This window comes from Ischnura elegans, chromosome 11 (genome assembly GCF_921293095.1).
Source record: "Ischnura elegans chromosome 11, ioIscEleg1.1, whole genome shotgun sequence".
Classification (NCBI taxonomy): Eukaryota; Metazoa; Arthropoda; class Insecta; order Odonata; family Coenagrionidae; genus Ischnura; species Ischnura elegans.
Genome location: NC_060256.1, coordinates 45,267,626 through 45,283,408, shown reverse-complemented (window position 1 = coordinate 45,283,408; position 15,783 = coordinate 45,267,626). Strand labels below are relative to the sequence as shown.

General features: G+C 38.1%; 1 protein-coding gene across 1 annotated transcript in view; it reads left to right on the top strand.

Moving 5' to 3' along the window:
* Positions 1-222: 222 nt before the first annotated feature.
* LOC124167628 (facilitated trehalose transporter Tret1-2 homolog) overlaps positions 223-15,783 on the top strand; it is a 551,764-nt gene continuing 536,203 nt past the window's right edge. The window contains exon 1 of the mRNA XM_046545607.1: positions 223-1,126. Within this exon, the coding sequence (XP_046401563.1) occupies positions 1,076-1,126 (51 nt within the window). The 5' untranslated portion in view covers positions 223-1,075. The remainder of the gene's footprint in view (positions 1,127-15,783) is intronic.

Here is a 15,783-nt window from a genome sequence, read left to right as displayed (position 1 = left end):
TTCCCCCACCTCCTTTAGACGTACCATCCGTGTTCCTCCTCAAAGCTGGCTCACCACCGAACCTCCCCTACCCCTACTACCGCCCGGAGTGTCCCCTCCCCTCCGGCAACGCAGGGGAGGGGGCAGAGTGAGCCAGAGACATCCCCTTCCCCCTTTCACTCCCCCTCCCAAACCGAACTGAAAGCCTTGCGGACTCAACAGAGGCAGTCAGTACCCAACAGCGTTCGGCTGAGGCAAGGTGCAGCTGCCGAGCAAGCCGCAAATGAAGGACACGAACGCGATATAGCCGCATTGGACGGAGCCGGTCCTCATACCCTGTCTGACGTCCCCTTCCCTCAACTCCTGTTTCCCTTCCCACACCCCTTATACCCTATGTAACCACCCCTATCTGCGGGGAAACCCCCTCCGAAACTAACCTCGGATAAAAACCCTTTCCCCATTATTACCCGGCCGAAAACTTTTTGTATTTTGCATACGGACAGTCTCGAAAAACCTATGGCGAGTTTTATTATATAGTGTGGGTACCCCCAACCATTTTGTACCCCATTGTATCCGTCCACTGTGCCTAGTGTCTGTGTATGTGAGTGTCATAGTGTGTACGCGAGTGTCGACTGTTTCTCGTGCCGGAGACGTACCCGCCCGTTTTTTTTTGGTTTCGCCAGACCTAATTTTTCTCGCCGCCCAAAAGTGAGTGGGTTAAACCCCTTTTTCCAGTAGTGCCCTACGATTCGCGGTAGGATTATACCGAGTGTACTCGTCCGGGGGAAGTCTTAGTTTTTCGTCGCGGGTGGAGCGGGCGCTTCGCCCGGCGGTCTAGATTCGCGTCTTCCCCGGTGCGGCCGACGTAGCCGATATAAGCCACTTCCACCCCCTTCCCGCCCGTGTGTTTGTATACTCTGGAGAATACGAGTTTCACCGCCCCCCTGTCCTTCGCGAGGCCGGTGGAGGGGTTAGCGGCGAAGGGCGCCCTTTCCTCCGCGGGATTATGTGCATCGCGGCGTCGGTGCAGCGACGGGATGCGTCGGACTCGTAGCGGGAGACGTCGAAGACGGTGAAGAAGTTGAACGGCCCGAAGATGAAGGTTTTGCAGGAGGCCGAAGACACGAGGACCATGATGGATCAAAGGGTGAGTCTGCAAATAAGATTTTGTTGCTCTCCTCCTCCGATAGGGAATCTAGAACTACAATGCATGCGACCCTCAAATTTATTATTATCGATACTTACCCGAACCAGGCGCGAATCCTTTGGTTTTTTTCCCTTAAAAATATACCCTTCTTTATAATTTCCAAATCATTTTATGTTTGAGCGTTGCAATTACATTTTTGCTTATCAGCACTATCAAAAAATTTATTGATATTGATACTGACCTGAGTCTTGCGCGATTTGGTAGTTCGCTCCCTTAAAAGTACCCTCGTTACCCAACTTTTCAATTCCTTTAATGTTTGATCGTTGCAATTACATTTTCCTTACCCAGAAATTTACTAGAATCGATTCTGACCATAGTAAGGTGCGAATCCCGTAGTTTGCCCTCTCAAAAAATATACCCTTGCTTGAAGTTTCCAATTCCTTTTATGCATGATCGTTACAATTGCATTTTCCTTATCAACGTTACCCAGAAATTTATTATAATCGATTCTGACCCGATCCAGGTGTGAATACACAAGTTTGGCCTCTCAAAAAATACACCCTTGCTGGAAGTTTCCAAATCATTTTATGCTTGAATGTTGCATTTACATTTTCCTCATCCACTCTTGACTGTTATGCATATCCACAAATATGATCCACAAATTCATTATTATCGATGGTGACCCGAACCAGGCACGAATCAAGTAGTTTTCCCTTTTAATAAAGCTTTGTTTTTATTTTACGTTTACGCATTGCAGTGAAAATTTCCTTGTTAACACAGACAGCTAGGCCAGAAAATTTATTGTTATTGATACTGACCCAAAAAAGGCGCGAATCCAGTAGTTGGCCTACTAAAAAATATACCCTTTTTCAAGTTTACAAATCATTTTATGTTTGAGCGTTGCAGTTATATTTTCTTATCAAGACTGGCTTTTGTGTATAAAATACGCAAATTCGTTATTCTTGATACGTATCCGATACAGGCGCAAGTCCAAGTGTTTTTCCCCTTAAAAATATACATATCCATCTTTAAAGTTGCCAGATCATTTTATTTTTGATCGTTGCAATTGCATTTTTTTTTGTCAACACTGACTGCTATGCATACGATCCAAAAATTTATTATTGCTGATACTGACGCGTATGATATTGATAATGACCCTTGATCAGATGGGAATCCAGTAGTGTGCCCACTTATACACCCTGGTTAAAGTTTAAAATCATTTTATATAATTTCATCTAATTTAAAGTTTAAAATCAGTTTGAGTGTTGTGATTATATTTGCCTTGTCAACAGATTTCAGATAAGATTTTACTAACTTAAAGTCGACCCAACTGAATCATGGAGGCATAATCGGCCAATGCAAATATCTTGTTATTTGAGAATCATTGGGCAGCCCTTTACGTATCTCTCCATTCGTCCGTGTTTACAGCGAGATTCGATATATTTATTAGTTTTATGGTTTTAATTTTATCGTATTAGTGTAAAATGCAGCGCTTTTCTCCTTCATGATAAATGTATAAGGTAGCGCTACACTGCAATGCATACATTTAAGTCTATCTGGCTAATGTCACCGTTTATTATCCGTCTGGCGCGGATCTGAACTACGCGTATTACTCGTGAGGAATAGTGATTGGATTTCCGTCGTCCTGCTTCCTATGAAAATTTTCAAAAATTTAACCTGACGAAAATTTGGAACACTACACTATCTGTATTTATACCTGACAACTCCGCTTTGAACCGCTGCGTAAATAATGGGTAAGGCGTTAAAGGTCAGCGTTTAAACTTAATGGCAATGGTGAAGTGTCCTCGAGTTTTCCACCGGGTGAGTTACTTGTAGGCCGAGGTTTCGGCCTATAAGCAACTTACTCTGCCATCCGGAAATGCACGACGTTTTGGCAGCCATCGGAACGTCAACCTACAAGCAACTCACCCGGTGGAAAACCTGAGAGGATTTCACCATAAACCGGGAAAGAGCAAAATCATAGTAAACGCAATTTTTTCCATCCGTTTTATCATTCATTTGGAGGCTCGACCGGATTTTATGGGAAAGACTAGGGACTTGAGAAGTATTCGGCTGTCGCGTTTGCCTGCTTTTTGCGAGAGGCGCCAATCGGATCTAGACGTTAAATCTGGGGAATGGGAAATTAGCAGCCTTCCGATTAGCAGACTCCGTCAGATTTTAACTTAAACCCGGGAGAGGTAATCCTGAGCAAACCCCATCCCACAATATGAGGAATATTTAGGTGCGTAAAACCATGGGGAAAGTGATGCAGAGATGACAGTCTAGTAATTTTTGTAATAAATTCTATAAAAAACTAATCATTACATTACTTATACTTGATAAGACTTCATTACAATTTATATTTTATGAAGAAATCCATCTGGTTTATTTTTTGAGCCTATGAATTTTTTAATGTCTTAATTGAAATGGGTTATTTATTAATTTTTAAAATTGGATTGAAATTTTTAAAAGCAGATCCATCTTATCCCCGCAGAAATCGTGAATTTTGATGCGATAAAATATATGTAGGGATTTTTAATTTGAGCGTGGAAGATTCGGGTGTTCATTGCGGAAAATGATGGACAGATATTTGATTGAAAGAGTAAAAATGAAGAAAATGACTCTGGTGGAAGCTATGTTTTGATATCAAACATTTGGAGGGAATAATATGTCGGAAATAGGAAGTACTTGCAGCGAGAGTTAAATGCTAAATTTCACCTTACCCTTTAGCTAGAAATTCATTAATACCATCTAGCTTTAATACCTAGAAATTCATAATTGTTTACTATAATACTACAATCTGTGCTATAATATTATTGTGAAAAATTTATGATTTTCTGGATATTAAAGGTATTTTATTATAAGAATGTGCATGGAGAAATTGTACGGGATTGGAATCGTTAAACCAGTGCAACGGTGGGAAATCCTTTCTGCTAATCGCGGCCTGGGTGCCGCGAGCGTTAGGCGCCGCGTTAGGGCCTTCGGCCGTCGCACCAATGCCGTGGCAGTTTTATGAATAGTGAAAATCCGGTCTTGATCCATCTAAGTCTTCTGAACTAACCATTTTAACGTAACGTTACTACTATAGTTCTTTCATTGCAGGTAGATTTTTCTCGTAGCGGTTTTGAAGATAAATTCGTTTTGACGATTTTTTAAATTCTTTATAAAAGTATTGAAGATTGCATTTTGAAACTTTGAAATCTGTTGACAATGAAAAAACTAATATGAATCGAGTATGATGCATTGCGTGGTAGGAAATGAGGTAGAGTGTCGCTAAAGTTTCAACTTCTGCTTCGGATTCAAAATTCGGAGCACTTTTTTCAACTATTGCGCAATTAAATTGCGTAATGAAGATTGCAAATAATGATGTCTGTAAGCGAAAATCTAACGCTAATTAATTGAGCTTTTTTCTATGAATATTTTCTTCGTGGAATTATTTTTGGGATCTAAGCCTTCAAACTGGAGTAGCTTTAATTTTGAAACGGATAGCAACCACTTATATCCTTTAATCTATTATAAATATCGCTATTGTTGTTTCTCAATTGTATCCATTACCTCCAGAACCGATTGAAGCTACAGAATACTAGGCCTAAGCGTCGACGGGAGCAATTAGATCCGATGTTTTCCCAAATATTTGCGGCCATACATCATTCCTGGTGAACACCGGAAGTAGGTATCACATCGATCAAAACAAAAATTTCACTTTCGGTGCCGTCGTTTTTGGATCCAAATTTCTGTACTCAAACCCCACACCTGTTCCCGTCAAAACAACACCGTCTTGAAATGAAAGGTTGTTCGTAGATTTCGACGAATATAAACACCAAGGAAGTTATATCGTGTCATCTACGCCGCACTACCCATCGAATAGATATACACTGAAAATATTTTTGGTAAAATACGCTAGGGATCATTGGCATTACAATTGCCAATTATTCTTGTCTTTTCGATACTGTAAAAATTGAATGTAAAATAACACTGTGTGAATATAATTATTGTATTAATGCTTCAAAATTCATTGGCAATTATGGTATCATCGATTGTTATTTTTTACCAAAATCATGTTTACAGTTGATTCAACTATATAACTTAAATTAATTGAGCTTTTTGTCGATGCATTTTTTTCTTCGTGCTTTTGCTCGTGTTATTGAGTTGTAGGCGTTCAAGCTCGAGTGGCTTTATTTTTTTAAACGGGTAGCCACCATATACATTCCGCTAATATGTCAAACGTTGCAGGAAGTTAAGAAAGCATTCTTGTTCGTGTTAAAAGGGTCATAAATCAGATATCTTTATGTAAATGCATATAGGATATTTATGTATTATGTAACGTTTTATAAAGGTATGTGTTGTTATGTAATGTATGGGCGTATCTATATAGGGTTGGAGGGGGCAACTGTCCCCCCCCCCCCCCAAAGCATAATTGGCTAAAGTCTGTAAGGAAAATCAGGACTGAATTGAAACGAAAGTTTTCAACAAATTTTCTTAAAACCCACGAAAATGATATTAGCGTGAGACATGTAACCAAAATAACTTTTTTTAAGGTAATAATAATAAAAACTAATAAAGCGCTGTTATAGTATTCTTAAAATGCTGGTTTCATTCACCTTTTCTGTGCTTAAATGTTACAGCTTGAACAACCATGGCTTGCCCCCCCCCTTGTTTTGATCGTGGATACGCCTTTGAGGTAATATATGCATGTCTTCATACACGCTACATACTTAGTTTAACTTATTTTTGGGAGACTTTGACTCATGAATCAAATACCTCATGACGAATTGAATTCCTCTTCAGAGATTTTGGAAATTTAATATTTACTTTTCATTTCTATCAGTATCATTTGTTGGTGATGCGAAGATATTATTGCAGCTTTAGTATCCTCTCGTACCACTTGATCAACGAATCCAAATTCGTTCAAATAAAAAAGTAATTTCTCCCCTATACCTTCAGCTGTTGCTATATTACATTTACTAGCGATTACAGGTTCAGTTATAAAATATTATTATTAGCGTGAGATAAGTAAAGGAAGTTATACGAGAATTAACTCTTTCAACTGTTTAAAACATATGATTATCAGAATGGCACATTTCATGCCTTTCAGTGAGAAAATTTGACCAGCCCTTCAATTGTAAGTACGTATTCTCTCTGTCAAAACGGGATACTTTTGACGTGAATTATTCGTGAAATTTAAGCCTGTATTGTAGTAACTGAAATATCAGCCTTGCTATGCTGGTATCATCACCGACTTCTCGTCTCAAGACCTTGCTTTGAATCCCAACACTACAGGCGTACTTTCAATGGGCAATAGCTAGGGAAAAGGAGGCAGCGTACATATATCTTGAAGCCACCGACGCCAAAATAGTCTACTAAGCTTTGGGTCCGCTGTTCGTGGTATAGCCACATTTGATTCATAGCATATGCTCGTAAAAAGCTTACGGGCAGCACGGAGTATTTTTTTGTTGGTAGACCACGCCTCTAAGGCTCTTAAATCCTTCCCGTTTTTTACTCTAGGTGAATTTGCTTTCGTGAGTGCTCATTACACTGTCTTCCCTTTCTTGTGTATAATTCTTGTTTCATCTTAAGTGCTCTGCTGAGAGTATGTACTTAAGGTGTATTACGCTAGCAATTTAATTGCGCAAGTAACTTGGGCCAGGGATTTATAGTACTATTTGCTTGTGTTGACTTACCGTACATGTACGACCTTGTATGGTCTTGAAGTTTTCGTGGATGATACCACCAGCTAATTATAATCCAATATACGTGCTTAAAGTTTTAACAGGTTGTGCATCAACGAATTGTGGCGAATTATGATACCTTATCGAGTTGATAAATCCCTAGAAAACTTTAAGATCTGTTACAGCGCGTGCATAGGAGTTAAATTAGCTAACTGCATATTTATACTTGCCGCAAATCATTTGCCAATTTTACTCTGCTGTGTAAACATTCCCTCGGTAATCTGCTCGTTGAATTAGATGTACTCGCAATCAGTGGTGACGTTAGGGATGTTTCTATACTAGTCATCAGCTTACTAACTTCACTTTTTTCATCTCATAATGTATTTTTTATTATAAAACCACAAGAGTAAGACTAATAATATTTTGCGAAAACTAGCGGAAAATCTCAGTTTTATTTAAAAATTGAGAGTTAATGAGCGTATAAATATGTATAGTTGATGATTTAAGAACCTTTCCTTTAATTGATGAAATATCATTAGCCGTCTATTTTTGGCACTCCTATGCAAGACAAGCCTTTCTATGCATTTCTATTCCTCATTTATTGAGAGAAGCGAAGAAAATGCTATTGTCGGAAAAGTTCAACCTATGCTCTTAGTATAAAAGTAGGGAAAAAGTGGGAAATAGGAAATATTTAATATACGCCTTTTAAAAAGAACAATGTAAATACACTAACAATAAATAGTAAAAAATTAGCTTTTTATCACTCGGATAATAATAGGAGGGTCCTGATTAGATTTTGCTGTATATGTTGCGCGTCAGTCCGAACTCACCTATCACGCTCTCCTAAACTCATTTCAAGTACGCTTAATCAAAACGCACGCTTCCTTAAAAATAAATTACAAGATTCCGTCGATGAAACAGGCGAAGAAAATTAAAGAACAAGCCAGGAGGACTGCGTAGATGGGGCCCAATTCCATCCCATAGAAGGCTGACTACTGTTGCCACTTCGGTCGCATTTAAATCGGTTCCCAAAAAAGTCCGCGGCGCGTTGCTGAGCGCAATGCGATCCGCTTTTTCTTTTTTATTATTTTTTTGATATTTTGCATTATTATGTCTGTAACTGCAAGAGATATCATTGAAAAGTAATACTTTTGATAGATCACATCATCATTTGTATAAATTTCTGTTGATATCCCCAATTATACCTTATTTCCCCGTGAAACTCAGGTCAATTTGACCATCAGCGGCACGAGTGGCGACTTTTGTAAACCCATTTAAATACGCGGTTGGTGACAACACATTTAAAGGACGACTCGAGGATCCTCTTGTAATATTCGCGGAAAAAGCTTTTAATCTACTTTTATTTTATTTTTATATCGACACAGTAGCACGCGTGCAATGTTACACTCCTCATTGCCACGCGCACCTTTCCCATTCAACCCTAAATTGTCGCGCGTCTCATTTAACCGGGCCAATTAGATTACACCTGCGCTCAATTGTTATCGCTCGTCCGAACGTTCCTCGCTTTCCCTTTCGTCCAGCGGGCCTCACTCTATATAAACGTTCTCTCGTCAGTCGTCCTTCGCTGGCGTCTTGAGTGGAGTTGAGTTGGTTCCAACCTCCTCCTCCCCTCCTTTGACCACCCCCTCCGAAATTTCGTCGTGTGGGCGGAGCAGTGTCGTCCCCCACGCGCTTTGAGAGCGACTTCTCAGTTCCGTGTTTACCGCCGGGATGTCCCGACCGTGCGCGCCGACGGTGTCGCATGGCCGGTGAAATGGCCTCGGAATGATCGCTCTAAGCTGTGTCGCCGCGCCGGTTGGAAATTGATCTGTTCGATTCGATCGCTGAATTGATTAGACAAGTTTTTAACTGGTGATAATGACAGTGTTTGCTCGGTGGGAACGTATTGTGGTGACACTATCTTTAGAAGGGTGGCTGCAGAATTTCACTGCTTTCTGGATGGAATTGGAAAGTTAATAATTCCGTTTCCAATGCACCCTTAGGTAATTGGCTTATTGGGAACATTTATCACATACAACCCACAAGTATACCGGAACTAGCCTCGTTGATAACTGTACGGAGTCTCCCGCAATGCATACATAGTGCGAAAATATGGAGTTTCTTGAGATAAACGAAAATATGGAGTTTTGCCTGCGACAATTTTTAGCACAAACACAATTGTTATAAGGTTCTTCTCTCTACAAGGCATTTATAAAAACTTGTTGGGACGATACTTAAACTCATACGAGTTAATGTCTAAATGTATGAACGCAAGAATGAACGCTCTTGTGCACCGTGTGACCACCCAACTTGTGCAAATGCATGTTCGGAAAATAAAACCTGTTCTAATTTGGTTCATGTATACGTAGAAATATGTTCCGTCCCCAGTGGGGTAGCGAGGAATTTCGTTGGGGGAATCCAAAACCGGGGTGGAAAGGTTTTCCTGGATATCAGACAATTACTTATACCACTTATTTTTTATCAGAGCGCCCGATTGTCTGATATAATTGTCTGATATACAGGAAAACTTATAATGGAATACCACAAAGTAAATCAAGAGTCAGTGAATTTTGTTCAGGGTGGAAAATTTTTAAACTTTTTGTTTACTAAAAGTTTTAAACTAATTGTAACACTTTTCATAAAAAAACTAATTTGTCAAAGAAATATTTTGTGCACTAATTATTTTTCTACGTTTTGTTTTCTTTTCTGAATTAAAAAAATTGCGATTTTATATTTCAGGGGGGGTCCGGACCCCCCACACCTCCCCCCTCGCTACGCCTCTGTTCGTCCCGGTTCACAAAAATTGTTAATGCAAAATTAAATCAACTCGTACGCGTTAATGTATAGTGTAAACAGGCCTTAAACTATTATTTTAGTGATGAGAGTATGAGAGAGTGCCAAGTGAATTCTCTTTATCAATTCTCGGATATTAGAATCCGTTATTTTGTTTTTTTTTTTAATTATAATACGCCTCCGTACTAGCTATTACGCGTATCTGACTAGAATCAGAAAACCTCATCTTTTGGATAACCTTATTTCAGCTAACTCGTACCCTCGGTTTTTCCCTTGAGGAAACGGCCTTAATTATATCACATGAGCTTGTTTTTCCCGTATTTACCGTTTGTTTTTTTTTCTGGTGATTGTTGATACAGCATTGGATTACAATCCAAGTGCTTCTCTTGGGTAAACTATGTTAGTGAAATAAACTCGTCAGGGAAGCCCCACATGTGAGCTCTAGCTTGGAATTTAAAACTTCCTCCCACCAATCGTTATTTTCTGTATGCTAAAAGTACTCTTTCTTCAAGATTTTTTCTTTTTCGAGGAAGTCTCACTGAGCTTATTTTGATGTATTTCCCACTACTGATGTTACCTAGATACAAATTTATTGTGTTTGCGTTAAACCATTTCCGCCCACGGTATCCGTAAGGCGACATCCTACCATTCTGAGCCTATGAGCCTGACTCTTGAAGAAAACGCGCGCTCCCTTTTGCTGTCAAATGGTCACAAATATTTTGTTGAAGCTTGTAATAACTTACTCCACTTATTAGTTTATTTATTATACCGGTCGAAGCAAGACTACTGACGAAAAATCACGGGTGCAAATTTAAAACAACTTATTTGACAACTAGTATCACGAAAAAGTGTGCTGAAATTAGTGAAACACATATTAGTCGCTATATTTTTTTTATTAGGAAAAAGTTACTGCCATCTATTAAAAATATTATTAAGTTTATTTTCTGAGTTCGTTTGTATCGTGGCTTAATAATAACAATTTAATGGTCTTTTTCAAGGTAATCAAGGTCACACATGAACAAAGGTTAAATTTCCAGCTTCAAGTATATTTCAACTTTGTGCTAATTGGAGATATGCCTGTTTGCTGAGTGATCATGGAGTGGCTATTTAATTTTTTAATTTTTTTGCGAATTTATAAACAATATTTCATCTGACTCTGACGTCATTTATTGCAGTGTAATTTCTTGGGAAGGACTGGTGACATACAGTGTGATATGGGGATGATATTCTTTAATGCTCGCATATAGCCCTTGCGGAAGTTCAGCTAAATGACATATGGAATGCGCTCATGCTGGTTTCAATTTCTCTTTCATATCTATTAATTTTCATCTTTGCTGACAGCTTTAAATAGTTCATGGTGTCGAGCAAAATTAAATACATGAGCTGATGGACGCAATCAAGAGGGCCGTTAGAATTATTGAGCTGTTTTCATTCCCGTTGGCTGCTACTCCCTTTATTACCAGAAATATCCACATTTTCTCGTCCACGGTAGGAAGTGGTCTGTTCGTTTAAAGATTTGACGTTTATTTTCGTATTTCTTTTGGCCTTACAGACTTAATTGTATATGATCTGTTATTATTGATGCAGCAAATGTATATACTAAAAATTAAATACAAAAATACTACTTAGGGTCCCAGAACAAGGAATAGTTGATGAAGAATTTGAAGAAGAAGAATGCAATAAAATACATTTAGTTTGAGGATTAAACGTTTGTTTTTGTGGGGCTGTTGGCCTTCCAGACTTTATGGCAGGTGTACTATTACTTTTAATACAGGAAATATTAATTCTAGTAATGAAATACAAAGATAATAATTTTTTGCCGTAGAACAATAGTTATATTTAATGTTGTAATATTTACTGAAAAATTTGGAAAAAAACATAGTACAATAAAAATTGATTTACAAAATATTATATAAGGACAATAGTACTAACGATTAAAATCGTTCATCCTCTACTAACACAGAACGATGATGTACAAATACTAGATTACATTTTACGGGGATGTGTATTTTTTTTTAAATTTCGATTTTCGATTGGAAAGCTAATAATTTTTTTTCCAGAACCTGCCGACTTTTATGATCCTAAAGCAATCGATCTCCACCATCGCACTTTATGTTATATTACTTTTTGCCGTATATTATGTCATGATTAATTGAGTTGCTAATGCTGCTATTTAATCATCGAAGGCTACACTAATTGCACAAATGCAGTGCAACTGTAATAAGTTTTATGTTAATTTGACTCAGTATTTGAAGTGAGTGAATGTAAAAATATTATATTGCAACTGTGGCATTTTTGACCTTTTTAACTTGATGTGTTATTGTGGTCACATGAAGATGAGTTATTATCGTTGGGCTGCTCATTCTGGTTGCAAGTGTGTGTGCCGAAATGTTGAAAATATTGAAGGAAGGTTTTTACTGTTGGAAATACCATCGATAGCTGATTTTTTATAAATAATTTAACTGTGAAGTCTACAACTTTTAATCCCACGGTGGATATATAACAACTTAGTACAGTCAGACTCTCCAAGAGTTGAGTAATGGTAGTAATATGGAACTTATATGTGTCCGCTTTGATTCGTTAAGTAAAAGTAAAGTATGTGTGGAAAATTGCCAGTAACTTATAATTATTAATATGTTAAAATTACACCAGATTAAGCCATAAACTCCATATCTTTAGAAAGAACTCGGAGAAGGACATATTGGTTCGATTTTTCTAGTAACAGTTCAGCATAAGGATTGCATAAGCTTGTTTATCAAAGAATTATTGACATTCCTATTGATTGGTGCCTCTCGAATGAAGTTCAGTGCCCTTGTTTTGTTCAGAAAATATTTACTTTTCCATCCTCAATGTGCACCTGAAGCTTCATCGAAGTTGTTCATGTTTTGCCTCAGTCCTTAATCCCGTTATCAGATCTGACTTGACAGCTTTGAAGATATCTTATTATTTTTTCGTGTCGTGAATGTATCACACCTTATCCGTAACGGGTGATTTCATTTCAAAAGCAATTACGACATGTTTACGGACAGTGTTAGGTAAGGTTGGATAAAACACTAGCTGAAAGAGAACATTAATGATTGGAAATATCTTTTCTGAACTAGTTTCGTTTAGTAAGTAAACTTTAGGCCGTGGCTAATATATTGAAATAACATGGGCTTACTGGAGCGGAAACCATTTTTTGGTGATGAGGGTGGCTATTGACGTAATTGCATATGAGTCCGTTTTCTATAATGGGCTATCTTTTATGTATTTAGAATCATTCTAAAAATTAAAAAAAAAATAAATGCAATTTTTAGGAACTTAAAACAATTTATACCACTAAATTAAAAAAAAAAGGTTGACAAAATGGATGCATCCTCTTGTGAGATAATTTATTAATCTATCCTCACCTATCAAAACCAATCTTATGGTTGAATCACTGAGTGATAACTTATATGTATCACGACTAAACGAAACTATATTACTTGGTTATGCTTAATTTCAGGAGTAATTTTAGCTTTTCCCGACCAATGAATATCCTCAATCGAGCTGCGCCAATTTTACCACGTTTTACTATACTCGCTTTCTTGTTTGTCCTTCCGGGAAAAGTCTTGCAACCAAAATTTCGACCACTTCCTGATCTGAAATTTTCAGGAAAGCTCAGAACTGGATGACGATGCAATTTTCTTACACTTTAACCACGATTTGAAGAGTGCCTCGAGTAATATTCAGGAATTAAAAATATGGAGTTGATGCGTAGTTTTCCGCGGCGTCGTCTAAATGATGTCTCCATGCTTCTGGGTTTCACCACGTGGATTTTCTTTGCGACGACAGTTTCTCCGGTATTCCAACCGGCGTCTTTAGGTAGATGTAAATATGGAGTTCTAAAAAAGACCACTTAAATCCAATGTAGGCGCTGCAATCACAGAACATGCATTAAAGTATCGGTTTGTAAAGCTTAAATTACCTGTATAATAACTGTAGTGAACCAAAAGATGATCTATTTGAGTTTCCGTCTCCATAGTTACGCTGAGTTTCTTTTTTTCGAACCAGGTTTAATAGCTAATGCTGTATGGGAGCTCGTGAGAAATGCGTGCAAAAAAGTCTAGAAATGGAGAGTATATCAGGAAAGAGAATGGCTGAAAGGAGGACTGATCTTTGAATCGATGTCGACTTATGATGTTAATGTATTTCCTCTCTCTCTCGGATGAAACATTTCAAGAACGGAGCTAAAATAGGTTTAATAACTGTAATCGGATGCCCCCGAGCTTAGTCAGAATATCCTTGAATTCCTGCGGAGTCGATCTTCCTTGATTGAATTGAATTCAGAACTTCGGCTCACTCGCTTTTGACTGGATAAGAATCTCTGCTTGGAAAAAAAAAATCTTCCGACAGTGGATCCTCATGAAAATTTAATCATAGAATTAACATAAGCACAAGACATTTCCATTTCCACGATCGAGTGGCAATCATAAGTACGTGTTCGTGATCCGTTGACTCAATTCCGAATTCGAGCTGAGTTAGATGATGAACTAATGTACGTCCAATCTTTTTTTTTAATCTCAATTAAATCCTGACAAAAAGGACTAGTCTGAACTTCGTGACCCTCTCTATAGAACTTCTTCTAAAGTTGACTTGGTGGAGTTGGTCTTTCTATGCCGGCTTCCAACCAACTTTAATTCCAGTCGGAGAAATTGAGTTTCCCAGAGATTTGAATTAATTCAGCGCCTTCGCGAACAGATTTCGATCGCTCGAAATGAGGTTCGGTATAAATAGGATTCGTGATTGATGTATTATGTATAAATTATTGTGACTTGGTCGTTTTTTTATAAATAATCAGTCAGAAGCGTACGGTTATTCCTCTCCAGATATCGCCGCTCGTTAATGATGTATTCCATCACTTTTTCGCTCGTGTTTTGTCATTTCCATGGGCTTATCGTACGAGGTCAATGCGTTGGGGCGAAAAAATATTAAATAGTTTTCAGAGATTTATTTCTCAGCGGCGGGACGGGAAACAATTTTGATTTATTTTTCGACAGCTCGTTGCTGTTGCAGAAAGTGTCGTTCTTCCGATATCGCCTCCCGCTGTGGTTTTTGATGTGTTCTTCAAAATTAATTTCTTCCCCCTTTGCTTTTAGGGATTTTTTAGATGTGCATTAAAATACAATCAGGACGTTTAATTTTTTTTTCTTTATGAACGCTGCTCTCAAAATACGACAACTCTTGCTCGCGGTATATATTTGCCAAATTCGTACAGATACCGCTTTTAATGCAAGTATGAACTATATTTCTCTATAAAATACATAAATTCTAGCGTGATGTAATGGATGTTTTCCATATTGAAATAATTACTTGCACTTTTCCACGATTATGAAAGGGCATGGCTGTATAAGAGGGTGAAAAGTCCTCCCTGAGGGATTATTCCCGTACTTAGAGCATGCGATTCGGGATCAAATAGGACTAACCTCCCCACAATTCCAGTGCGCTGGAGGACCAACCATCTGCTCCATTTAATAAGCTTTAAAATGCCGCAAACCTTTATAAAAAATATTATTTCTTGACCGAGAAATCTAAAAAAACAGTGAAAATCGTACTTATGAGCTAGTCAGCCCTGGTGGGCCTTTAGCGGGCTGGAAGTGTGGGGAGGTTAGTCCTATTTGATCCCTGATCGCATGCTCTAAGTACGGGAAAAATCCCGGAGAGTGTACTTTTTAGCATCTTACGCAGCTATGCCCTTTATAACGACCTACGTTTCAATGTTAATACATCATCTTAAAGGTTAAAGATGATGTAGTAAAATTGAAACCTAGTTCGTAATAAATTTTACAATAGTGGAAAACCAAAAGTATTAATTCCAATATATTTCTCTAACTGAGCACTTAAACCTGAAAGTTGATCAGATACATGAGGGTAGAGTTGATCTTACATCAAGTAACAGATTTACGAGGAAGAAATGTCCAGAGTATGGGGTCAGTTATTTCCCTGTCACGATTTACATTCGACCAAGATGTAAACCTAGAGCCCCACGGTCAAAAGCCAAGCACATTATATAGTAGGCTACCACACTCCTTGAAACATGCTTGGGTAACAATACGTTTCTGCTCGCACCCAAGCACTGATTTATAAAGGAGGTCCATTGTTATCGTAAAATGTTTACATCTACATATTACCCTGCAAGCCATCTACATTGGTGTTTGGCAGTGAGTGAATCATAAA